We start from the raw sequence: 27,135 nt of genomic DNA, 5'->3' as shown, positions 1-27,135 counted from the left end.
ACACTGATGCTGTTATTGGATGATCTCATCGAAGGGCAGCAAGTAAATGAGAAATAGGAGGGGGCTTTGGCAGACTAGAAGAAACAGTGCAGGAGTGGGAAGAAAGGACATTGCAGGCGATATAATTAGTTAGGTGAGAGTGGAAGCGAGTGCAGACCCAACCAACTGGATGGTGGAGGAGAGTTGTTGGAACAGGATGGTATGGTCAACTGTATCAAAGACTCCTGATCGGTCAAGAAGGACGAAAAGGGATAGTTTATCTTTGTCACAATCACATAGGGATGTCATTTGGTAGTTTGATAAGAACCATTTTGGTACTTTGGCAGGGGTAGAATGACGATTGGAGCGACTCAAACATTCCCCCCCGTTGGGGGGGAAGTTGAAGTGCAGGCGTGCCTCCGATCGGCATCCGCAATCAGGGGCGCACTGCCATTTTACGTGGGTGGGCCAATTAAGGCCTGCCCAGCGTGACATCTGCAGGGAAGCATAACGCGCTCTCTGTGCGGGCGGAGGGGGGGGGGGGGGGCGGAATCCCTAAACCCAAGAGTGTGCTCTTTCACGCATGCGTAAGAAAGAGCACACTCATCTCCCTGAGGCTACGTGCTGCCTTAGGGATATGGCTCTACTGTCAAAAATATTAAAATCAGAAAACAAAACATTCCCTGACATGTCCCCTCATGTGACACTGTCACATCAGTTGGGACATGTCCATAACTTTTTAAAAAACTTTAATTAAATTTTTAAAACCTACATGAAACCTCATCTCGCCCATGGATGAGGTTTTATGCCTTTTCTAATTCCCGCCAGGGCTCCCGGCCTGCTCGCCAACCTTAAGGTTGGACGGACAGGTCCACTAATTACTTAAATAACTCTGTCAATGGCCTCAATTGGCCATTGACAGGTCAGCGGGCACACAGCTGATTTTGCTGAGCCCCCGCCTACCTGAAAGTATAAATGACATGTGGTGACGTCGGGAGTTCTGCCCAACATCACCGCGCCTCATTTTACGTGTCGGCGAGCGGGCCCCGCCCACCCCCACTGGGAAAATCCTGCCCTTGGAGTTCTGGAAAAGATGGAAACAGAGTTGGCAAGCGACAACACATTCACGGGCTTTGGAGAGGAAAGGGAAATTGGAGATGGGGCAGTAGTTTGCAAGGACAGCGAGGAGTCAAGGGTTGGTTTCTTTGAGCAGAGGGATGAGGGCAGATTTGAAATGAAGTGAGAGGGAGGATGCTAACAATATCAGCTAAGATGGGAGCCAAGAAAGGAAAACGAGTGGTCAGCAGTTCAGTGGGAATAGGATTCAGGGAGTAGGAAGTGGGTCTCATGAGCTCAGGGAGAACATTAGGGGAGTCAGGAAAGAAACTAGAGAAAGATCCAAATTCACAGCTAGGACAAGGGGGAAATCATTAGATTAAATTTGGCACAGTGATCTAGGGGAATGGATGGAGGTGGTTGAGGCAGCTGATTGGATGGTCTCAGTCTTAGTGACAAAGAAGTCACCGAGTTCCTCACACATCATTGGGCCATAACTTCCGATGGACTGGCAATTGAGTCGGATTGCCTTACCTTGAAATCCAGGCAATCCTATCATGCCCGACCTTTTGGCTCAGGCCGGGTGAGATCTGGGCAGTGAAGTGTGTCCCTGGGGCCGAGCTGAGAGAGCTGTAGTGTCGTAGGCAAGTAAGCCAGTCCCCCTATTTTACAGCACTAGCTGCCGTAAATCAGGTAAGTTTAAAGTTCCAACAAGGTCTTTGGCAAACTAGGGAGAAGGTAAATACATAAGGTAAGTGGGTAGGATTGGGGGTCAGGTTTGGACAAGCCTGGGGGGGCGGTATGTTGGCTTGGGCCTGGGGGTGGTATCAGGACAGGTCTTGGGGAGGGTAGGGTTGTCGGGTCAAGTTGTGCCTTGTGGGGTGTGGGAGGGGACAGTGTCAGGTCTGGTCTTTGGTGTGGGGGAGGGGTGTCAGGTCAGGTCCGAGGAGTGATGGGGGTGAGAGTTGGGCCTGTTGTGGCAGGGGAGGCGGGGTGGAGAGTCAGGTCTGACAGCAGTGGTGGGGGGAAACCTTTGAGATGGGGAGTTCCCGTCAGGGAGCGGAGTCCCTTGGGATTGGGGGGAGTCCCTTAGGGAGGTCTGAGAATCCCCAGGGCAGGGATGGGGGAAGAGTCAGGGAGTCCCATAGGGAAAGGGGTGGTCGGGGGGTGCCGGAAGTTCCCTGGGGTTGGGGGGAGTTGGCGTGGGTCTGTACAATAGTTACCCAGAAGCTACAATTGGTTTTAATTCTTTTTCTGGATAATTATTGATGTAACACAGTCTAAACCATCCGAAGTTTGCAACTTAAATCACATTTTCGGGTGGTTCCCAGTGCAGGACAATTGCCCATGGTGGGGGTGTGGGTCCCCAACGGCTCTTTGGGGTACCCCCAAATACGAAACCCTGGAGCTCAGAAATTATGACTCATTGAAGCGAGGGTGGAGGAGAGAGGTTTAAGAAGATGACTTTCAGTATTGGAAAGAAGCTGGGATGGTCCTGGAACAGTGAGCCGTTTTGGCAGATGAGAAGCAGGACCTTATAGTGCTTTAAGTGGTCCAGCCAGCTCTGGAAATGGATAACTAAACCAATTGTAAGGCAACAAAGTTTCTCAGGTTTAATTGGCTTTATCCCTAGCTTTGGAATTCTTCTTTGAGAATTAATCTGATCCAACCCAAAATTGGAACGATCTTATTTCCAGCTCTAAAAGTTTATTCTTCAAGTAAGACAACAAATTAAAAGAATGAAATAGAACATCAGTAAATTTGTTTTATTTCCAATGCTTGAATCAAACATTTTGGACAGTATGGTTTGTCATATGGAAGATTTACTGTTTGTAATATTTGTACAAGACAGTGGAACAATACAGTTGATCATGTTGACTCAGTCTAATTTACAATGTTTCAGCCAACTAGAGTATTTGCAACTTATCTGAAAGCATGTCCACATTGGAAGAACAAACATTCTGCCTTACAGAGATAGGCTTCATACACTCTCAGGTATGATTATGGCTTATTTGCCCCTCTAAGTTACACGGTTACATATTTTATTTGGGAAAAACTGTACAATGTTCATCCATTTAGGCTCTATTTTCAGTTTCCAAAATGTTATTGGTGCAAAATGTGCATGAGATGCAGGAAATTTAAAGCATCTCTTGTTCAGCTGATATTTCTAGAAGTGTGAACTGATAGAAATCTACAACATCAACAACAGACTTACCAATGAATTTGCAAACTACAAGTCACAGTCCTTGGCAACCAAGATTCAGACAAGAGAAATGACTGTCTGAAGTACCTCATGAGCATTTTGAACTAATTTACTGCATGTATATGTACAGATTTTAATGATCAATTCCTTACTATATGTCTGGTTGATTATATCTAAGCTTTTGCCCTTGATCTGTTGTGCATAACATGATTCCTCTGCAATTATATCCAGTTGTCAGCTGTGCCTTTAGTATCAATTTGTTCTCTGCTTGCTGGTCACGTCAAGAAGAGGTTGTATAAAAAACATGGAGGCACTTATTAAAATTTTCAGTCACTGGAATAAATCCACTACGGTCTAATAGATTTGGTTATATGTAAAGCCCTTTTTTCTGTATAATCAATGAAAGATGTTTTCCATATATAAAGAACAGAGGATGATACCTTGTTTTAAAAAGATAGCAACAGAATTATTTGAAAAGCTTAGTTCAAATAATAAAACAAAGCTTAACGATCACTTAGAATTTACTACCAAACTGATTTAACTTTCACTGTAGGCTAATGGGCCTTCAAGTCTACAGTGGCCACAAGGAAGGTGGACAGTCAGAATTCAGGCAGGGTAAAGGTACAGGACTTAGCACAATATAAAACTGAGTGCTAGACCAAGATTATATGCACCTTTTGAAACTATTACTGCAGTTTCGTTTTTATAAACATGATCATCTTACCCAAAGTTGAACCTTGCCTTTTTGTAGACACTAGGAGAGGCAGATTTCCAAGACACTGACAAAAAACCTTTCCTCATAAAGTACCAGTATACACACATCATGTTCCTTCCTTTAGTCTCATTTCTAAACAATATTACCAGATGGTCTGACAAAGCATATTTCTTTCTGGCTCTTGGTTGTGATTCAGCCTTCTGGCAGCTCTAAAGTAGAATAATTCAATGCAAGATGAAAGCTCAACAGCTATTGTCGGATTTTTAAAAGCTTTTAGTCAATTTAAATTGGGTATCCCCACACATATTACAGCAGATTCACAGTGCTTGTATATTAAAGCTTGTGTCTTCCTTTATCTGCTGTACTCTACGGCATGAATACCTCTGTGCTCATAACACTGACAGTGTTGTAGATCTACAAACATTTGTGTTTACAATATGATGTTGGATTAACAGAGCCTGATTCATGAAAATAATGGATGGGGAGGAAGCCAACTTCAATGCTGATTCAGCTGCTGAGTCTTGGCATTCCACAATGAAGCCTAATGTAACCAACACCTGGCCAGAAGTATAAGAGTAAGTGTGTTGCATGTAGCTTGCTCTCCTGGGCAAGAGAAACAACTGGTCAATAGAAAAATGCCTTTAAAAGGCATTTCAAAGTCAGTATCCTTAACAGCTACACAGACCTTTCCAAGTTCAGTTTGGTTTTAAAACAATGGGGACAACTGAAAATAGTCATTAATTCTGATGTGATTAAAACATGTTTTGAAGAATTCAAACAAGTTGTTTTCTAGGTAATATGGTTTCAAGAAAACAACAGTGAAGGCATTTACAAATAATACTGCTTCCAAGTATACACACACACACACACACAGCACACACACACACTAGATTTGCTGTGAAATTACGCACATTTTGTCTCAGTGACATTGTTCCTGAAGCCAAAGCCACAATTAAGTGTTTCTGATGGGTAAGGCTATCCTATCAACCATCTTTGCTCTCTCATAAATGTATACAAGAACGAGAGATTAAAAAATGATCTCCAAACCAAATGAGGTCAGATCACTACAGGGGCCTCAGTGAAGTACTCTGGACCAGAGTGTATTTGCAGTCTCACTGATTCTTTGCAAGCATTAAAGTCCATCAGCTGTTTGCTGCCTTATTTTTTGGCTTCAAGTTTTTTCATCTATGTTACATGGATTGATAGAATAAGTGGGCTAGATTTAAGATCTAAGTAGTTACAGACTGCACTGTCACAGTTTCTATTAAGAACGTGTTGTCCTTTTTGCAGTGCCTAAACATTCGCAAAAACAATTTACATTTCTACAGTGTGTAAACTTCTCTGGTAAAAGTAAATCAGATTATTAAAAGAGCTAGTGGTCTGAATGTGTTATACTTTGGCCCCAGTCATTACTTACTACTACTTTGACAGTGATGCTGTGTGGAGTGAAAAATGCTTAGATACAATTCACAGTGCATTGTTCTCCATATGCAACAGATCTTGGTATTTTAAAGTCTCCATTACACTTGAACAGAGAAACTCAAGCGTTCAAGTCAAAGTATGTTCCCAACATGTACTTAACCATTCCAGAGATGACAACACAACTTGGAAAATTAGTTACACAAACTACCTCTGACCAAAGAGGCTTTCAGAATATAGCAGATTGCCAATGCTGAGGATCCTAGCATTACTCCTCTCGTCAGTGTGCCAGCATAGATCACCAGTTTATTTGGCAATGATATTAAGGCTTTTAGTTCTTAGTTTGGACCACTGACAGGATTGAAAGTTCAGACATGTTCTTTCCTTCTCCCAAATGATTACAATTACGCTCCTCCATTATGACCATAATGTTGCTTAGTTAATAGCCCTATTGAACATGATAGTTTTTTTGAAAAATTACAATAAGGAATTTTCTGCATACACCAATGAAAATAAATGCTGTGGCCTTCCAGGCACCATCTTGTGCTGTGGTGTAACATTCACTTTCCAGGCGCTACGTTCGGCTCCTTCTCTTGTCGTTGAATAAATTTTTCAACATGTATACCTGGAGACATGACACTATAAGCATCACAGACAGGTTCACCATTGACCAGAAATTTACCCGATCATAATTTCCTTCTTGCAGGTTCCGATCCCGTGCCTCGAAAGCTCGAAGCAGCCCCTGAATCTGGTTGCTTTTACTAAGTCTGCCTTTCACGTTGTTTATAGATTCCTAAATAAAAACAGAAACACGTCACACATTTTAGAACATAAGACATTGGGTTACAACAGAAAAGCTGCACAGTGAGTTAAATAGTGGTAGCAGTTTGACACGGCAATTCTACTCTGAAAATTTATTTATTTCTGAAAATAAAATTCTAGACGAAAAGCTAAATATTCTTTAATTTTTTCACAAGGTCAAGGTTTAATTTAATTCCACTGAATCATAGCTCTTCACTCCCAAAAAAGCAGGATGACCTAATTCTCCAGATGATACTTCCACTTGGCTGATTATTGCCCTCAATATTGGAGACAGCCTCAGTTGCATCAGTAGTGGCGTACTCATTTTTCCCAATTGAAGTGCGTGAAATAAAACAAGAGACTCTGGATATGATCACAATTTCACCCACTATCTAAAAGAAATAATTAGAAATGTAAATAAGGTTCACACAAATTTTACCTCCCCCAATTTTGCAAATGCTATTCTTTTTATTAGTTTTAAGCATAACATACACTGATGCAATATTTGCCCGTCAATGCACTTTCAAAGTGGTTTTTCTCTCAGATTCCCTCCACCATTACAATGGAAAACAGAAGTTTAATCTCTATCTACTATATTACTGATCTCAGTCACACATCAACAGAGGGAATGTTGTTTACAAGCACATGACATGCATCTCTGAGCAGCTGAGAGAGCAATAGGGACAGGAGGCTGGGTGAATTTGCCCAGCTAAAATGACAGGGGATCTAAAAAAGGATCCATACTAATCTTCCACTCTGCCTTAGAGGTTTTCTCCTTCCATACATTATTCCCAGAACAGGACTTGAAAGTAGGACCGTCAGGCATGGTCTGTGGAGCTGAATCCCACATCAGTGTATTTAGCAAAAGAGCGATTTCAACAAGTAACTGATAACATATTCAAATACAGAATTTTTGGAGGTGAACACAGAAATAGCACTTTCTGACTTAAATGTGTGCACCTTACTGGGGCATAATGGGTTCTACATACAATTACAATTATACAGGTTCAATTTGTTTTTTCTAACAACTTACAGCTTTAGAATATCTGAGATTTAGGCTTGTTTTGAGTTATTCTGCTACTATATTGGAAGATTTAGCACTTAGGGATTTTGCATTGTAGATTCTGTACCACACCTTCTCATCCATTAGGTGTCGAAATAATCTATCTTTTTTAAGTTAAGATGCTGTCTTTCCCGGTTTTAATTTTGCCCTAAGGTTTATAAATTTTTATGTATATTTGTTGAGCTTGACCACAGATATCCTGTATGATTACAGACCTGCAATTAATACCAAAATAAAGCTTCAATACTTGCCATAAAAATTATAGTTCTTTTGCTGAAAGCACATGTTGCTTTACTATTTAACATGACTGGAAAATAAGGGAAGGTTATTTGCAAACTGGGGAGGGAGTGCTGGGGAAAGAGTTATAGGAAAAGCAAAGCTGACAAACGTCTCTGTACACCATGAGTGCTGGGGTAGAAATCCACCACAGAATTATTATGGTGCAGGAGGAGGCCATTTGGCCCATCGTGTCTGCACTGACTCTCTGAGTGAGCATTATGGCTCAGTGCCATTCTCCTGCCTTTTCCCCGCAACCCTGCACATTGTTTCTATTTAAATGATCATCTAATGCCCTCTTGAATGCCTGGATTTTCCCAAAGTTTTTTCTCACATCGCATTTGCTTCTTTTGCAAATCACTAGATCTATGCCCTTTCATTCTCGATCCTTTTACGAGCAGGAATAGTTTCTCCCTATCTACTCTGTCTAGCCCCTTCATGATTTTGAACACCTCTATCAAATCTCCTCCTAGCCTTCTCCTCACCAAGAAGGACAGTCCCACCTCTCCAATCTACCTTCATAACTGAAGTTTCTCATCCCTGGAACCATTTTTGTAAACCTCTTCTGCACTCTCCCCAATGCGTTCACATCCTTCCTAAAGTGTGGCGCCCAGGACTTTACACAATACTCCAGCTGAGGTCTACCTGTGTCCTGTACATAACTTACTTGTTCTTGTACTCTATTGCCTTCCATACCCTATTAATAAAGCCTAGCATACCATACACTTTATTAACTGGGGAGGAAGTGGTGGGGAAAGAGCTATAAGAAAAGCAAAGCTGCACAAACATCTTTGTGTATTAACTCCACTATCCTGCCTTTAATGACCTATGCACATATACACACAGGTCTCTCTAATCCTTTTTAAAAATTTGTTCATGGGATGCAGGCATCGCTGGATAAGCCAGCATTTCTTGCCCATCCCTAATTGCCCTTGTTCAGAAGGCATTTTGTTTTAAAAGAGTCAACCAGATTGCTGTGGGTCATGTGTAGGCCAGACCCCCAGGTAAGGACATTAGAACAATCCACAATGGTTTCATGGTCATCATCAGATTTTTAATTCCAGATTTTTATTGAATTCAAATTCCATCTGCCATGGTGGAATTCGAAGCTGGGTCCCCAGAGCATTCCCCTCGGTCTCTGGATTACCAGTCCAGTGACAATACCTCTACACCACCACCTCCCCTCCTGCACACCCTTAAGAATTGCACCCTTTATTTAATATTGTCTCTTCATGTTCTTTCTACAAAGATGAATCATCTCACACTTCTCTGCATTGAACTTCACCTGCCACCTGTCTGCCCACTCCACCAACTTTTGAAGTTCTACACTGTCCTCCTCAGAGTTTACAATGCTTCCAAGTTTTGTATCATTCACAAACTTCGAAATTGTCCCCTGCACATCAAGATCTAGATCATTAATATGTAACAGGAAAAGCAAGGTTCCCAGTACCGAGCCCTGGGGAACTCGACTACAAACCTTCCTCCAGCCCAAAAAATGTCCATTAACCATTACTCGCTGCTTCCTATTATTCAGTCAATTTTGTATCCCTTTTCTTCCATGAGCTATAGCTTTTCTCACAAGCCTGTTGTGCGGTACTGTATCGAATGCCTTTTGGAAGTCCATGTCACCACATCAACAGCATTACCCTCATCAACCCTCTCTGTTACCTCTTCAAAAAACTCCAGCAAGCTGGTTAAACACAATTTTCCCTTAAGAAATCCATGCTGGCTCTTCCTAATCAACCCACAGTTTTCCATGTGACTATTAATTCTATCCCAAATAATTGTTTTTAGAAGTGTCCCCAACACCAGAGTTAAACTGATTGGTCTGTAACTGTTGGGCTTATCCGTACAACATTTTTTGAACAAGGGCATGTTTGCAATTCTCTAGTCCTCCACCTCCTGAGTCTAGGGAAGACTGAAAGATTATGGCCCTGCAATTTCCACTCTCACTTCCTTCAATATCCTTGGATGCATCTCATCTGGTCCGAGTGCCTTTTCAACTTTAAATACCGACAGTTTATCCAATAGCTCCTCATTAATTTTGAACCCTTCTAGTGACAGAGTTTCCTCCTCTGTCACCATGGCCTGGGTAGCATCAGCTTCCTTGGTAAAGACAGATGCAAAGTATTCTTTAACACCTCAGCCATGCCCCTGCCTTTAAAATAAATCCCTTTTTTGGTCCCTAATCGGCCCACTCTTTTTACCACCCTTTTACTATTTGTGTGCCTATAGAAGACTTTGGGATTCCCCTTTATGTTGGATGCCAGTCTTTTCTCATAATCCCTCTTCGCTTCTCTTATTTGCTTCTTCACCTCTCCTTTGAACCTTCTGTATTCAACTTAGTTCTCAATTCTATTTTCTACCTGATACCTGTCATAAGCACGCTTTTTCTTCTTTATCTTAATTTCTATCTCCTTTTTCATCCAGGGAGCTCTGGATTTGTTTGCCCTGCCTTTCCCTTTTGAGGGAACATACCTTGACTATGCCCAAACTATTTCTTCTTTGAAGATAGCCCATTGTTCAGCTACAGCTTTTCCCATCAACCTTTGGTTCTAGTCTATCCGGCCCAACCCTGTTCTTGCCCCATTGAAGTCGGGTCTCCCCAAGCTAATTATTCTTATTCTGGATTGCCCACTGTCCTTTCCCACCACTATCCTAAACCTTACGATACAATGGTTACTGTCTCCTAAATGTTCCCCCATTGACATTTGATCTACTTGGCCTATGTCATTTCAAAGAACCAGGTCTAGCAGTGCCTCCTTTCTTGTTGGACTGGACACATACTGCTGTAGAAAATTCTCCTGAACACACCCTAGGAACTCTTGCTCTCTCCACCCTCTTTCCTACCACAATCGCAGCCTATATTCTAGTAATTAAAGTCCCCCATTATAACTAGCCTATAATGTTTGCTTTGCTCTGTAATTTCCCTGCAGATTTGTTCCACTATATGCTTCCCACTAGTTGGTGGCCTTTGGCTACACCGAGCAATGTAACTGCACCCTGTGTGTTCCTTAGCTCTAGCCAAATTGATTCTGTCCTTGAACCCTCTGGTACATCCTCTTTCTCCAACACTGCAATGCTCTCCCTAACCAATGCAAAGGAATGCTCTTCTAAGCCTACCAGAAAACATGGTAGGTTTAGAAGAGTTCCTTTAATTGAAAGCGAAGACAACTTTTCACTTACAATTCTAGAAGCACATGTCTCCTTTATCAAGTTCTCTCTATGCTCTGTTTCAAGTGGGGAAGGTCAAGTGAGGAATTGGCCAAAAGTGGACAACCCAGTAGCTTTGGATAATTACACTCATTTTGAGTATATCTTCTTTTAAAAATGAAGACCATAAAACATTTACATTCATTCACTTTAAAATGCTTGTTCTAAACCTTTAACCCCTCTCCAGTCACAATCCCTCTAGTTTGTTTTGGTGCGCACACATGTAGGACCTAAAGTCTAAGGCTGCAGGACAGGAAGGGCAGCAAAGGGAAAGAGAACAAGAGTATCTGTACCATTTTTTCCATGATTTGTAACAGTACTATTCCAAGATCAGAAAGTGCCCTACAACTTTATCAAGCTGGGCCAGGGCTGGATACACCTGAGCTTAAACTTACAGCTTAATTTTTTCAAAATCCAAGTTAGTGATAGGAAAGGCACCTCACTACTAATGAAAACCAAGAAAATTTACCCCTTTACCTTCACACATTACTGCATTCACCAAAAAAAACTAACAGCTAAACCTATGGTTTGAGATTGCGGCCTTCCATTATGGGAATCAAGCGATCCTACCACTTCTGTCACAGGGATACTTGTTAAATACTGTAGGGTTAGCACATTAACCTACATCACAGCAACACAGGGGTAAGAGTAGTCAAAGACAAAAAGGTCTGAAAATTAGTGGCCAAATATAAAACGGTCTGAATTTTTTTTGTGACATCGTGCGGTGAAATGCAAAAGCTTCTAGGCCACTTCAAATGGGTGGAGTCGTTAGACCTCAAGTGGGTTATTTTCCATTACTTTTCACTTTGTTTACCTTCTATTACCATCAAGACCATGGGCAAATGTATTTGTATAAAATCACTAAAGTGACCTGAGCATTCAATGCAGTTAGTGCATGTAATACAGGACAAACTTCACATTAACAACAGAATGTGACCATACCAGATTATGTACATGTGAAGCAAAGCAAAGGGCTGCAGCAGTGCCTCACAAACTATTTTCCAATCTGACCCCATTTTAACTCTCCGCCATCTTCTCAAGCAAAATAGGATAGGCAATAAAAGCTGGCTTTGCCAGCGCTGCCCACATTCCATGAACGAATACATATAAGAAAAACTTGAAAACTAACATGAACCCAGACGCCAGTAAAAACAAAACAGCAATAAAGCTGGTATATTATTAAAGTTTGTGCATTATAGATAACATATAATAATACATTATATAAATATGAAAATCTGTGTTTTAAAAGTACTTAGTAAAAATTGTATTATCTTACTTGCACATGTTTTAGCCAAGCTTGCCACATCCCATGGTGACAGAATACTCAATGAAGCCCCTCTTTCCATCACCACACACACACACACCCATTTCTTCCCAACCCACCTCCCCTCCCCACACTCATTCATTAAGCAGGTGCTCTTTCCAACACCCCCTCCCCCACACACTCACTCACTAGCTCCTCTTCCCAAACCCCTCCCTCCCCACAACCCCCTACTCACGCCCACCCTCCCTATTCAGTCCTCACTCTCACCTTCCCTCCCCACAGCCTCTCACTCACACCCTCCCTACCCACAGCCCCTCACTCACGCCCAGCCTCCCCATAGCCCCTCACTCATGCCCTCCCTCCCCACCCATCCCCTACTCACACCCTTCCTCCCCATTCAGCCCCCTATTCACACCCTCCCTTGCCACCCACCACCCCCACTCAGCTCCCTACTCACGCCCTCCCTCCCTCCAAACCCATCCCTCTACTCACGCCCTCCCTCCCCACTCAGCCCTTTACCCACGCCTTCCCTCCACACCCACCCCCCCTGCTCAAGCCTCCCCTCCCCACCCACCCCTCTGCTCACACCCCCCCCCTCCCCACTCAGCCCCCTACTCACACCCTCCCTCCCCACTCAGCCCCCTACTCATTCCCTCCCTCTCCCTACTCACGCACCCCCTTACTTATGCCACCCCTCCACCCCCCCACCTCCGGGTGATAGGAGCTTGGGCCTCGGGGGCTCAGAACCTGTTGGACTGGGGAGCATCACCTCTTCTGTCCCTGGGTGCTTGGATAAAGCAAGGGTCCCAAATAGGCCGAGCCATATGCAGAAAGTGGCCTGCTGCTGAGGGCGGGATGTGGCTAAGACCGTGGCTGGCTGGAATCTCCCTCCTGCACCTCGGGACCGGAGCAAGAACCTGGAGCCAAGCAGCTGGCTGCAATTGGGTGAGCGCCAAGTCACTCCGTCCGTAACGGGGCTTCGGACTGGGCGAGGCGATCCAGCTGCCCTGTGCCAGTGGCAGAGATTCCTGCAGTGGAGGTGACACCAGGAAAACGGCCCAGCACAGGAAGGCTGTACACGGGAGCAGCAGCTACTGGGGGCAAGACTTCTACATCACCCAATTACAGACGCAAGTCAAAGCCAGGTCAGAGTTGCCGACAGATTAAAGAGAAGTGGGCTGAGTGATGGCTCCCCTGGGCCAGGTGGAGGCCAGGAAGAGCATTAAAAGGGTGGCATTCCATGATCCAAAAGTCAGAATTCCACCAAATAGCGGAAGCCTCAGATCCCCGTGTAGATGGGGAGCTTACAGGCCATTGCAATCTTATCTAAATTTCTGTTTGCTTTTGCTCAATCTGTTCATTGCTCTCTACATTTCAAACAAAAGCTGTAGCAGAATAAAATGACAAGCTAAACTGCCACCTACTAGAATATCTTCCAATTTCATATCAAGAAATTCCCCTCCTTGTAGAAAATCCTTCCAGCTGTTTGAGTCGCCCTCGGGTTCCATGTTGTCCAGAATAAGCTCAAAGAAGACTATCTTCTCTGAGATAGAACTAAATGAGTTGTCAAAGCAAAACATGTAGTCTCCATTCTCAGTTTCGACGCTAAAAATGCAAGAGAAGTTTTTATTTTAAGGGTGAGGAAATATTCAAATGTTTAAAGGTTGCTCGTCAAAAATGAAAGCGATGCAGATGGCGAATGAGGTAGAAGTTTCTGTCATATCCAACATCCCCAAAATATATGATTTTCTGCGGCTTTGCACTCATACCCTACTTTATAAATTGATAGTATAAGTGACCGGGGGGTGGGGGGCAGATGCCCTCTGTTGAAAAGCAGTGTGAAACTTAAATCAGAATTTGACAATTAAAAGACTGGACAATTCTTATTAAGTTCATCAGTAAATACAGGTTACAGATTGCACTATTTTTGTATTCTAAAGTGAGTGAAAGCTATTTGTCCTTAATCCTTTGATCGTTCAGTGTGCACAGTGTCACCAGCCGCAATCGTTTCCTGTGATGTGTGCCATCAAACATTAAAAGTATTGCAAAACATCGGGGGTTGACTAGCTTTGTGATCAAATGTTAGGTTCAATTTATGTTGCCTGAAATTTCAAATTCTCCAGCAGACAGTGAGTTGAAAGTTGATTGGATTTGTTTTATAGATCTCATCTTGCATTCCCCATGGCTCCACTCAAGCCTACCTCTGGAATCTTTTTTTTTTCTTTTCCAGCCCTGTGTCTCAACTCTGGCCTTCTGTTTCCTTCCACCCCACCCACACCCTACAGCCCTTAGCAGAGGCTTCAGCTGCCTCAGCTAAAATGACACAGGGTTAATTCCTTCACCTTCCCCAGTCATCAAAATGCTGAAATGAACAGAAAATGCTGGAAGTGCTCAAGCAGACCTGAAATGTTGACTCTTGTTTTTATCTCCACAGGTGCTGCCAGGCGGGCAGAGTTATTTCCAGAATTTTCTGATTTTATTTCAGATTTCCAGCATCTGCAGTATTTTGCATCTAAATGTCGATTTGCACTTGTTCAGAACTATAGGAAACCTTTTTCCCTTCAAATGTGCGATATTTCTCTTCAAAAGAAGTTTGAATTCAAATGTTTGAATTATATTTAACAATTTACACGCATATAAACTAACAAACAGAACCAATCCACTGTGACCATTTGGTGACAGTGCCAGTCATATATTAATAGACCTGAACGCATTTAGACAGTCTAGAACAAACACTTGAAAGTCCTTCTTCCTGCTGCCAAGGTATTAGCTGAAGACGGCATTACAGTAGTGACACATGGTTTTATATTCAATAATTTACACTTGTAAACTAAAGAGACAGAGAACCGATCCACAGTGACCATTTGATGTCAGTTGCATTGTAGACCTCAATGTGCTTTAGACAGTCTAGAGGAACACCTGAAGGTCCTTCTTCCTGCTGCCAGGGTATTAGCTGAAGACTGCATTATCCGTGGTAAAAAGAGGGGAGGGAAATACATGCAACTCACACTGCAGATCATGTGAACTGCACATGATTTAGTGCATTGGAGTCACAGTCCACCACATTATTCATTTCATCTAAATGACCTTGGCTCACTAATTGGCAATACCTCACCTCTTCCCTGAAGTTAGCAGTAAAAATCAAGATTTATCAGTATTATAAATAGACTAATAATTCTTAAATAGAAAATACAAATATAAAAGAACACAGATCTGTATTAAGATCCTGTTAAATCTACATAGTTAAACATTTATAGCTGACTGTACACATCTATTACGTCATAGAGGGCAAAGGTCCTGAGAGATGTAACAGGTGAAGTTAATGGGCTGATCATTTTAAAGTCTAACCTGGTGTGACCAACAAAACACGTCTGAAGCTAGACTCATTTGGTAAAAATAACTCCAAGCAGAACCTCTGTTGCTATCACTTACCTGTGTACGCCATCAGATTTCCTCTGATCAAAATACAGAATATTTCCATTTGGTGATGCAATATAGAAATCCACATCTAATCCTGCCCCATCAATCACCTAAAGGGCAGATGAAAAAAATTAATGGACTTTTTCCTCAGGATGCTGTGTATACATTGGATTTATATTTCATCAAAAAATATGCACATGTTTAAAAATGTTTTTATTTGCTCAACCTTTTCAAAACAGGCAGTTACAAAATTCCCCTTCAGTCCATTGATCACATTAAAAGCAAGGGGAGCGATTTGCTGTATATTCACCAATCTACCATTTCATTCTTTTCAATCTGCAGACAAATCGCTCAAATCAAATGGATCAACAGCAACAGTTTCAAGTAAAAAAAAAGTTGCAAATTTGACAGCAGATTACTGAGCAACCGAATTTTGTAGGTTTTGACATTTTCTGTTACGCCTGTTAAAGTGGTCAGGTAAATGCTGTATATTACTGTTGGAGGTTTTAGAGCTTTAAATTATATGTTCCAAAGCAGTTTTTGCATAAACCTAGATAAAGGCAAATTTGTTCTATTGCACTCAAGTGCTCTCGCTTCACAGCCGATTTGAAAGCTAAACTAAAGATGTTCTATGTAAAGTTCTTACAGTGCACAACTGATTCCTTTTGCATACATCAACAAAAGTTAACTAAATTTTAGTTGAAAATCTGCTCACCAACAGTGTTCTACACCAAACTATCATGATTTAGATTAGAGACACTCCACTGTACTAAACCTCCATTTAATAATATCAGCACCCTCCTTGATTCTTCGTTCTTACTCAGAGCAGCCAGCCTTTAGATAGTTTGCCGTGGGGCAGGTTTTTGTATCATTTTGTTTTGTAAAAGCATTCATAGATTGTCCTATTTAAGTGACTGGAAACAAATAGAGAAAAAAATCACATCTTCTGAACCATATCATGCACAAGGATTGTTCCAATATGTTTTTGATATGTTTAATTTACACTGGCAGAGAAAAGTCCCAATCAGCAATTTACTATGCTTTGGATAAAATTATTGAGTTTTCAATAAAGTTGTTCTGGTTTTTTCAATTAATTAAAGTGCCAAAGGCTAACCATTATATTAAATGCGGCAGAATTTCGTATTGCGACATATTACAGATAATTTCATTAATAGCTATGATATCTCTACTCAATTAAATATATATATACTCAAAACTAAATCTTGAAGAGTGCAGATAAACAAGTGGAAAGGACATTGCACTAAAGAAGGACTTTGTACGAACAGGTACAACTCATAATACCTTGAGATTGTCAATGGATGTAAGATGATGTTAAATTACTGCCACATGGTAAGTTTGCCCAATCAATGTGACATTAATCAGTTTAAAACAATTCCAACTGCCCCCCAACCCCTCCCTAAAGTCCAGTAGTCAAAGCATTACCTTAAAAAAAGGTCATTAAAAAAGGGATTATAAAAGTTAAGTTTTGGAATTGTAATGCAGTGATCAGGTTTGGATATAAAATAGCAAAAAGTAAGATGTTTTTGTTTTGCTTCAAATTCTGGCAGGAGAAATGGTAGCCACCATTCTCAAAAAGTTAACTACAAAATTTGATAAACTTGACCAGAGGCAAATGAACACTTCGACAATAATCAAGTTAAATCTGCAAAGTAAATGAGCACGGAAAATTTGCAGTCCAATTAAAGCAGACAGAACAAAAGCTGGTTTGGCGAGTTAATTTGCAATTCATCCAGGTTTGAAGCCTCTTACATTTACATTCTAAAATAATGCAAACTGGTTGCAGTGTATCAGAAATAGAAAGACCCTTGCCCTGGGGAAATGAGGGGAAGGAAAGAGAGAAGCAGCTGGCTAGTAACAGTGTTGTTAAATAGTCTCAATTGCATTTGAGAGGGTGAACAGGAATATAATTTAGAGCTTCAGTTCAAATTGATGAGGCTACATTTAATAAATTAATCTTTGAAAAGCTCCGGGGTATTGCATTGTAATATATCTAAATTAAACTTTGATGCATGTGTCACAGGGCAGTGCATTTTTAAAATCCACCTGCCACATACGCAGGTTTTGTGGTCTGTGAGTCATTATAAGCTAAATTACAAAGTTCAGTGCTGGAAAACCTTTGCGCTATTGGGTCACCCCAGTTTACATTGTATTTGTGGTGTTGGGTCAGTGAACCAATAAATTCTGAGCATGACATCCTGAAGCAAAGGTATACTGCCAACAGACCAGTTTAGATAGGGCCCGGAGGGGTGGTTGCACTGACCTCTTTTCTGTGGCTTTGTGGTAGTTGCACTGACCTCTTTTCTGTGGCTTTGTGGTGGTTGCACTGACCTCTTTTCTGTGGCTTTGTGGTCACTCAGGTGACCCTGTACACATGAGGTCTTCTACAATCGATGGGCGTCACAGGGACTGGTGCACTAGCGACAACGTTATCCTTAATTTGTTAAGTTTCTTTTCTTTTGTATGATTTAGGTGTTTTTTAGTTGCGCCTTTCTAAAAAGAGGGTTTTTTTTGTTGGTTTTTTTTACTTGGGACAACAGGGTGCATGGGTTTACCGAGAAAGGAAATATTGCCAATACTATTCAGAAGAATACACTTTGGTCACATAATTACAGATCCTGATTTCCTGTAAAGTTAATTTTGTAAATTTTCTGTAGAAGCACATTTTTCCCTCCACAGATGAATTTTCCAGACTCTAGGATTCCTAGATTCGTCGGTTAGTTTTGTAATGCCACATGCCAAATATGGCTTCGTGCACAGTAGTGGCAGATCAGAAAAGTGAACATCCAACCTCAGATGTCTAATTTCACAAGAGGTCTCATGATAATTAATAATTAGGCTATCCTCTGTTAATTGTATATCAACTGCGGTTAACTATATTCAGGTGGAGGGTATTGATTGGGTTGTTACTTGAGCACATATAAAAAGACACTTATTGACACTGTGGGTGGTTGAGTTAGGAGGTTTATACTTGTAAAGTTTCACTCTGTTAATAAATCTAAACTGAGTAAAGATTAGCTCCAGTTTCATCCTTCACTAGCTGGCGATCAGGTGTATAAAGTTCTGTCAGCAGGAGTGGCTGCACTTAAGAATTAAAATTCCTTCTTAAAGATGAGCCACTGAGCTTTAATCTTCGGGCAAGCATGACTCTTGACTATGAAAACTGAGCGCAATGGTGCCTGAGGACCTGGTCTACTGAAGTACTCTCCTTAAAGGTGGCAGATAGGTTCTTGAAAGGCTTTTTTTGCATACGCTTTTACTCTTTGCAATATTTTTATCTATTATTTAATAACCCTTCATTTGGGAAACTTTGTTTTCCCCCCCTCTCTCTCATCAGTACTTTACATTCTTCTTACAGTTTGTTTGATGTTACACCTTACATTGAGGTCCACAAAATGACAGGCTCCTGTTTTTCAGACAATTGACGAGCTAAGGTATAAAGGTTGACACGATTATCTCATAGCCAAGTCACACTTTGACAACAACTTGAATTTACACAGCACCTTTAATGCAAGAAATATTCCAAGGCGCTTCACAAATAAGTGCAAGTGAAATGGGTGGAAGGGGAAATTAGACGGTTTAGGTAAAGCTTGATCAGAGTTTATTATTTAAAAGAAAAGGCAGTGAGTTCTCTGCTGCAAATGGTGAATAGAGGTGAGGATGCACAGAGGGCCACAAATAAAAGTTTGAGGGGGAATTTGGGACTACAGGAGATTGCAGTAGTATATGGCAGTGTTAATCTTCACAGGGGCTTATAGATATGGATGAGGATTTTAAATGTCATGTGATGGTGGGGTTGGGGGCAGGTGATAAGGAATGAGCAAGATACTCGGAGCAGTTTTGGACAAGTAACTGTTAATGAAGAGTGGAGGCTGGGAGGCCAGCATGGTGAGCATTTGAGTAGAGTTTGGGGATGATAAAGGCATGGATGCTTTTAACTCGCAAATCAAAATAAGGTAACTGGCCAATCAATAGTATTCTAAAGACGAAAGCAACTTTTTAATATATGAATCAACTAATCAAACTGTCAGGTTAACAAGAACCCACGACTGACACTACACTTTAAAGCTTTGTTATTTTTTGGTCCTCTAGCAACATGCATTATTAATCAGATGTGAATGTGACAGCATCTCTGCCAGTTCCACTCACCAATCAGCTGCTGGGAACTACGTAAAAGCAATTCTTGTTGATTTGAACTGTTAGCTGAGCTCAAGAAAGCAAAGCAGAAATCACAAACTCACGGGGATATATTTCCACCAGAGAGAAATGCTCTGCTGCTTTTGGCCTCCGACTTTGCAATCTGAGTCTGTACACCTCGTGGATCTTCATTCCTATCAGTGTGTCCTCTGATACTCTACCCTCAAGCAGCTCCTGGACTTCACTCATTTCACCTGTCTCCGAGCTCAGACAAGAACCTGTTGATGCTTCATGCTGATTCCACCTTGCTAATTTGTTATTATTCCACCACAGGACCTCTGACTTTAATTCTGGACTCCTTCCTATTCATCCTCATCTATTTTCCTATTGCTGGTTTACAATCATGTTTTAATGTATTCTAATTTCTATGTAATTAGGCCTAAGTAACTTGCGCTCTCCCTACACTCATTCGCATTTTGGCTGCTGCACCAGACCCACACCCATCACTCTATTTCCATCTTTGCTCTCTCTCTTAACTTCTTTTCTCTTCACCTGTCCTAGACTTTCTTCCATTGTCATGCCTCCTTTCACTTTTCTTCTCTCAGGTACTCTGCCCTCCCAATTCCCTACTCCAACCCTTCAGCACTCCTCAACCTTCCTGCTTTCCTGCCACTGTCTCAGGCTTAACTCCACGTGAGATAAACCTTCAGCTTCCTGCTGTGTCTTTCTTGGCATCTTCCAACAGGCTTAGAGGCACTCGACACTGGCTCATTACAAGCAACAACCTCGATTGCCCCAGCCCACTTTCTCGTCGACCTTCCTGTCCAGTGCGCTCACTGGGGGCTAACCTTGCTCATTTTCTTCCTATCCACTTCATCCTTCCCACTGATGACCCTGTGGACTCTGCCAGTGGATCAGCTCTCACCAGCCCTCTATGCATCTCCCTCCAGAATGTCAATTCACTTGTAAACAAAGCCTTTGCCATCCAGGAACTTACTGCTGATGATTGCATCAACATCATGGCCTTAACAGAAACCTGGTGAGGGATGATGACACTTTCCCCCTGAATGAAACCTCCCTGACCGGCTATATCTTCACCACTTGCCCCTCAAGACCATCGTGGTGGTGGTGTGGGACTTATCACAAGGTCACCCTGTGGCCTGACCCCTACTCCTCTGACACTTTCTCCTGTTTTGTGTATCTCACATTTTTCCACCCTCTCACCTCTCATTCGAAATCATGATTCTGTACCTCCCTCCCAGGTATGATAAAAAGTTTTATCACTGAAATTTCTCCACTGGTTTCCTCCCTCAGCCTTTTCACCAAACGACTTCTCATCCTAGTTATTTCAACCTCCATCTCAACTCATGTTCTCTCCCCTCTGAGTTCACTGCCCTCTTATCATCCCTAAATCTCTCCCTCCATGTAAGCTTCCCAATCCATGTTCATAGGTTGACCTTACCATCTCACGTGGTCTTGCTCCTCCTACAATTTTTAATCACAAATAAGGCCATCTCTGATCACTTCCTTGTATTGCTGACTGCACACTTCCCTATTTCATGGCTCAACCCTACCTCCTTTTGCCTTTGACCCTGGAAAAACCTATCCCCCAATTTATTTACAACTGCACTTTCAAAATCTCAATTAGCTAGCCTTTGGCCCTCCATTTGCACAACATTTCTGCAGCTACTGATTTACTAAACCAAGGCCTTACTGTTGCCTTCGATGTCCTAATCCCCAGTAAAACCATTATTCTCTCTCACCCTGGCTACTCCCCTAGCACAACCCTCATCTCCGCTCCCTCAAGTCCAAGGGATGTAGTCTTGAAAGGATATGGCGGGTAACTGGTTTAGCTATCCACTGCCTGATCTGGCTGGATCACTTCAAACACAATCGGGTCCTACTTCCGAGTTTGTGGATTTCTTTGGCACTAATATTGAGACAATCCAATCAGCTACCTCTGCCGAGTCCCTCCTTTCCACTCTCCCACCTGACCAAACCTCCATAAATGCTCTCCCCTGCCCTAGCCCTGAACTGGCATCTTTGTCTAGTTTCTCTCCTATTGTCCTCCCTGAGCTCATCTTGTCCATGAGATTCTCTTCTTGTTTTCTCCATCCTGTTCCCATTAAACTACTGATCACCCAACTTCCCTCTTGGACCCATTGCTACCAATATTGGAAATGGTTCTCTTTACGTGTTATCCCTCTCCTTCAAATCTGTCGTCATCACCCCTCAAAAAAAAACGCTTGAATCCCTTCGTCCTTGCAAACCATTGTTCCATCTCCAACCTCCCTTTCCTCTCCAAAGTCCCTGAACATGTTGTCTGTGGCAGGTGATGAGGGAACCAACAATAGAGAAAGACATACTTGCCCTCATCCTCACCAGCCTGCCTGCCACAGATGCATCTGTACATGACAGTATCAGTAGGAGTGACCACCGCACAGTCCTTGTGGAGACTAAGTCCCATCTCCACACTGAGGTCCCAACTTCACACATCGTGTTGTGTGGCACTATCACAGTGCTAAATGGGATAGGTTTTGAACAGATCTAGCAATTCAAGACTGAACATCCATAAGGTGCTGTGGGCCATCAGCAGCAGCAGAATCGTACTCGAACTGTAACCTCGTGGTCTGGCATATCCCCCGCTCTACCTTTACTACCAAGCCAGGGGATCAACCCTGGTTCAATGAAGAGTGCAGGAGGGCATGCCAGGAGCAGCACCAGGCATACCTAAAAATGAGGTGTCAATCTGGTACAACAACAATCAAGCTACAGCACAGGACTACTTGCATGCCAAACTACATAAGCAGCAAATGATAGACAGAGCTAAGCGATTCCACAACCAACGGATCAGATCTAAGCTCTGCAGTCCTGCCACATCCAGTCGTGAATGATGTGGACAATTAAACAATTCACTGGAGGAGGAGGCTCCACAAATAGCCCTATCCTCAATAATGGAGGAGTCCAGCACATCAGTGTAAAGGATAAGGCTGAAGCATTTGCTACAATCTTCAGCCGGAAGTGCCGAGTGGATGATCCATCTTGGCCTCCTCCTCCGGAGGTCCCCAGCATCACAGATATCAGTCTTCAGCCAATTCAACTCACTCCACATGATATCGAGAAATGGCTGAAGGCACTGTACTTTGAAAAGGCTATGAGCCCTGACAACATTCTGGCAATAATACTGAAGACTTGTGTTCCAGAACTTGCCACGCCCCTAGCCAAGCTGTTCCAGTACAGCTACAACACTGGCATCGACCCAGCAATGTGGAAAATTGCCCAGGTATGTCCTGTACACAAAAATCAGGACAAATCCAACCCGGCCAATTACCGCCCCATCAGTCTACTCTCGATCATCAGTAACATGATGGAAGGGGTAATCAACAGTGCTGTAAGGTGGCACTTGCTTAGAAATAACCTGCTTAGTGATGCTCAGTTTGGGTTCCGCCAGGGCCACTCAGCTTCTGACTTCATTACAGTGTGGGTTCAAACATGGACAAAAGAGCTGAACTCCAGAAGTGAGGTGAGAGTGACTGCCCTTGAAATCAAGGCAGCATTTGACTGAGTGTGGCATCAAGGAGCCCTAGCAAAACTAGAGTCAATGGGAATCAGGGGGAAAACTCTCTGCTGTTTGAAGTCATACCTAGCACAAAGGAAGATGGTTGTGGTTGTTGGAGGTCAATCATCTCAGTTCCAGGACATCACAGCAGGAATTCCTCAGCGGAGTGTCCTCGGTCCAACCACCTTCAGCTGCTTCATCAAACGTCAGAAGTGGGGATGTTTGTTGATGATTGCACAATGTTGAACACCATTAGCGATTCCTCAGTTACTGAAGCAGTCCATGTCCAAATGCAGCAAGACCTGGACAATATCCAGGCTTGGGCTGACAAATGGCAAGTAACATTTGTGCCACAAAAGTGCCAGGCAATGACCATCTCCAACAAGATAGAATCTAACCATTGCCCCTTGACATTCAATGGCATTATCATCACTGAATTCTCCACTATCAACATCCTGGGGGTTATCATTGACCAGATACTGAACTGGTCTAGCCATATAAATACTGTGGTCCAAGAGCAGGTCAGAGGCCAGGAATCCCGTGGCGAGTAACTCACCTCCTGACTCCCCAAAGCCTGTCCACCATCAACAGAGCACAAGTCAGGAGTGTGATGGAATACTCTCCACTTGCTTTAATGAGTGAAGCTCCAACAACACTCAAGAAGCTTGACACCATCCAGGGCAAAGTAGACCACTTGGCTGACACCCTATCCACAAACATTCATTCCCTCCACCACCGACATACAGTGGCACCAGTATGTACCATCTACAAGATGCACTGCAGAAACTCACCAAGGCTCCTTAGGCAGCACCTTTCAAACCCACGACCACTACTATCTAGAAGGACATGGGCAGCAAACACATGGGAACACCACCACCTGGTAGATCCCCTCCAAGTCACTCGTCATCCTGACTTGGAAATATATTGCCGTTACTTCACTGTGACTGGGTCAAAATCCTAAACCTCCCTCCCTAACAGCACTGTGGGTGTACCTACACCACATGGACTGCAGCAGTTCAAGGAGGCAGCTCACCACCACCTTCTCAAGGGCAGTTAGGGATGGGCAATAAATGCTGACCTAGCCAGTGATGCCCACATCCCATTAATGAATTTTTGAAAATCCAGAACTGGATGAGCGGAAATTTCCTCCAATTAAACAGCAGGAGGACTGAAGCCATTGTTTTCAATTCCTGCTCCCAACTCCGTTCCCTGGCTACTGACTCCACCCCTCTCGCTGGCAACAATCTGAGATTAAGCCAGACTGTTCGCAATCTTGGTGGCGTATTTGATCCTGAGGTGAGCTTCTGATCCCATATTTGTGTCTTCATTAAGACTGTATTTGCCCTTCTGTAATAGTGCTCAACCTCATTCCTGGTTCAGCCCATCTGCTCCAGAAACGCTCGTGCATACCTTCGATACCTTTAGACTTGACTATTCCAATACAGTCCTGGTTGGTCTCCCACATTCTACCCTCCGTAAACTTGAGGTCATTCCCAATTAGTGGACACCATTCAGTGTCCATGCCCTCAATTGCCGAGGCCCCAAGCTCTGGAATTCTCTCTGTACGCACCTCTTTCCTCCTTTAAGACATTTCTGAAAGCTTCCTCGTTGACCAAGCTTCTGGTCATCCGACCTAATATCTGACCTTAAATGGTTCAGTGTTATATTTGTTCATATCATACTCCTGTGAAGCACCTTAGGATATTTCATGATGTTAAAGGTGTCATATAAGTTGCTGTTGTTGACTATAGTATGAGCAGAGCAGAATGCATCCCACAGTGCAGGGACAGAAACCATGTCAATGCAAGATTTTCAGTCAGTCCAAAATATTGGATGACTGCTTCCTGGAGATTCACACTTTCTATACTGTTAAGAAAAGTATAACAAGTTATTTGGAAGCCTGTGTACAACATGATTTGAATTATTGTTTTTCCATTAATACAAAAGGACTCCATTCCAGGTTGAATGTTTAAATTTTTACTCTACACGTTATTGCTGGGAAAAAAGAACAATCTGAACAGTCGCAAATTACACCAGCAAAATTATATTTCATAAAGTTAATTGTCTACCATTCCAAAACAAGAACACTCCAGGGATCTGAAACAGAATTATTTTCATGACGAGCAATCAGTTATGACAAATGTCTACACCAGGAACAGTCAGTCTCAATCAGTTGCAACAATGGAACAGATTTCTCAAACTGGGTTTTGAGCAGTGGCTTCTTGCAGTAATTTAGATTATGTTCTCTAACAATTAATTTATGGAATTGGTTGATCCAACAGCATATCTGACAAATACATTTTCTGATTGACTGATCAAAAGAGATAACTAAAAATGAAGCAGTACCCTTGCAGATGCAATCCCAGATACTTTACATTTGCAATTCTAAATGCCCTGTAATTGCAAGCTCAGATACTCAACATTTGCAATTCCACAAGTCCAGCAATTGGAACATCAGCCACCCAACCTTGCAATTTCAGGTACCTTATATTTACAATGCCAGGTACAGGACCCAAATTTGCAATTCCAAATGTCCTGCAATTGCAATCTCAGGTACTCAGATTTGCAATTCCGATTGTGCTACAATTGTATTCAACTTTGCAATCATGCGTACTCCATGTTACCCTAAAACATGACCATTTTATTTATTCTTTCATGGGAAGTGGGTGTCACTGGCAAGGCCAGCTATTGTTGCCCATCACTATTTGCCCTTGAAAAGGTGGTGTTGAGCCCCAGGGTGACCAACTATCCTGTATTTAACAGGATCGTCCTGTAATTTATCTTTTGTCCTGCCTCCAGTTTGGTTGCTCCCCAGGATGCCATTTGTCCTGTATTTCTCAGGAAGTGACTGCGAAACTGCTGGCAAGTCTCATCTGGCCACTGCCCTTGTATCATTGGTTTCTGTATTTGCACATTGTGCTCCTGCACATGGGCTGCATTCTCGGTCAGACCACTCAGCCACAACTCGGAGTTCTGGAGCTGATGCTCATTAAGGTAAGTTGCCAAAGTTTGTGGGTGGGTGCAGGGGTTAGGTAAGGGAAAATGGGGGAAGGGGAAGATCAGACAGGCCCCAAGGATGGAGACTGAGTCCCTCCCAGGGAGGGCCCTGAGACTGGGCTTGGTGCCAGGGGAGTAGCAATACAGTCTGAGTCTTTGGGGGGTGGGGGGAGGGAAAGAGAAGAGACAAGCAAGAGGGGCTAATGAGGGGTGTGGTGAGAGGGGCTCTTGAGGGAGACTGTAGGGCAAGGAGAGTTGGGAAGTGGTGTGCTTGTGTGGTAGAGAGCAGCATGGAGCATCTGGGAAACAGTACGCAGAGAGTTGAGGGGTGCAGACTTTAAGTATAATATATGTGGAATGATGTGAGGGGCCTAGTTTTATAGTTGGGCAATTTCCAATTTCCCAAGACAGGAGCTTAATACTCTTATTAAAGTGGATAATTATCAAGCCCCCTGCTCCCACCCCCACCAGCAACCCCCAAGTGTCCCTTACTTTATTTCCTCAGAGTTGGTCACCCTGGAGTGAGCCACCTTCTTGAACCACTGCAGTCCAGCTGGTGCAGGTACACCCAAGGTAATATTAGGGAGGAAATTTATTGCGAAACAAATCAAAAGCCCGTCGATTTCCATTTTAAGTATTTTAAAAAAAAAGCAACAAAAAAAAGAGGAAGTTTGCCCATGGCCGACCTGATACTCAATTTCCAAGGTAGCATCTTTCTTCATGGTTTGATAGAAACACTCCTTGTGCCCGGCCGGCAGAGTGAAAGTGAAATCGCTGTCAAAGGACTGGGGGAAACTGAGTGAAACTTGCGCCAAGTCAAAGAGGCAGAATAGCAGCGGGAAAGAGAGCAGGCCCATGGCTGAGCCCTTGCTGAGGGAAGCAGAGAACGGAACGGAGGGTCAAAGGCGAGCGCCAGCCACAAGCCAACCTTTGGCCCCCGGAACGGAGGCTACACGAGCACCCGCGCAGCCAATCACATCGCAAAACCCAGCCGCGTCAGACGCCAACCGCCAGC

At 42.9% G+C, this 27,135-nt stretch overlaps 1 protein-coding gene across 1 annotated transcript; it reads right to left on the bottom strand.

Annotated features, from left to right (window-relative positions):
* Positions 1–2,780: 2,780 nt before the first annotated feature.
* Positions 2,781–27,048, bottom strand: tmed5 (transmembrane p24 trafficking protein 5). The gene is made up of 4 exons (XM_078561574.1): positions 26,807–27,048; positions 15,422–15,519; positions 13,414–13,594; positions 2,781–6,165 (listed from the first exon to the last, which is right to left on the bottom strand). Exons 1-4 carry the CDS (start codon positions 26,975–26,977, stop codon positions 5,947–5,949), a joined length of 669 nt encoding a protein of 222 aa, XP_078417700.1. The 5' UTR covers positions 26,978–27,048; the 3' UTR covers positions 2,781–5,946.
* Between the last annotated feature and the right edge of the window lie 87 nt (positions 27,049–27,135).

Source organism: Cetorhinus maximus, chromosome 17 (assembly GCF_964194155.1).
Source record: "Cetorhinus maximus chromosome 17, sCetMax3.hap1.1, whole genome shotgun sequence".
In the NCBI taxonomy this organism is placed as follows: domain Eukaryota; kingdom Metazoa; phylum Chordata; class Chondrichthyes; order Lamniformes; family Cetorhinidae; genus Cetorhinus; species Cetorhinus maximus.
The sequence above is the reverse complement of the archived record's forward strand: the minus strand, read 5'-3'. Positions and strand labels throughout refer to the sequence as shown.

Excerpts from the sequence above, each read along its gene's own strand:
- tmed5 (XM_078561574.1), bottom strand. The coding sequence starts at position 26,977 with ATGGGCCTGCTCTCTTTCCCGCTGCTATTCTGCCTCTTTGACTTGGCG. Across the intron at positions 15,520-26,806 it reads CCTTGGAAATTGAGTATCAG|GTGATTGATGGGGCAGGATT; the intron begins GTCGGCCATGGG and ends TCTGCCCTTTAG. Across the intron at positions 6,166-13,413 it reads TGAAATTGGAAGATATTCTA|GAATCTATAAACAACGTGAA; the intron begins GTAGGTGGCAGT and ends GTTTTTATTTAG.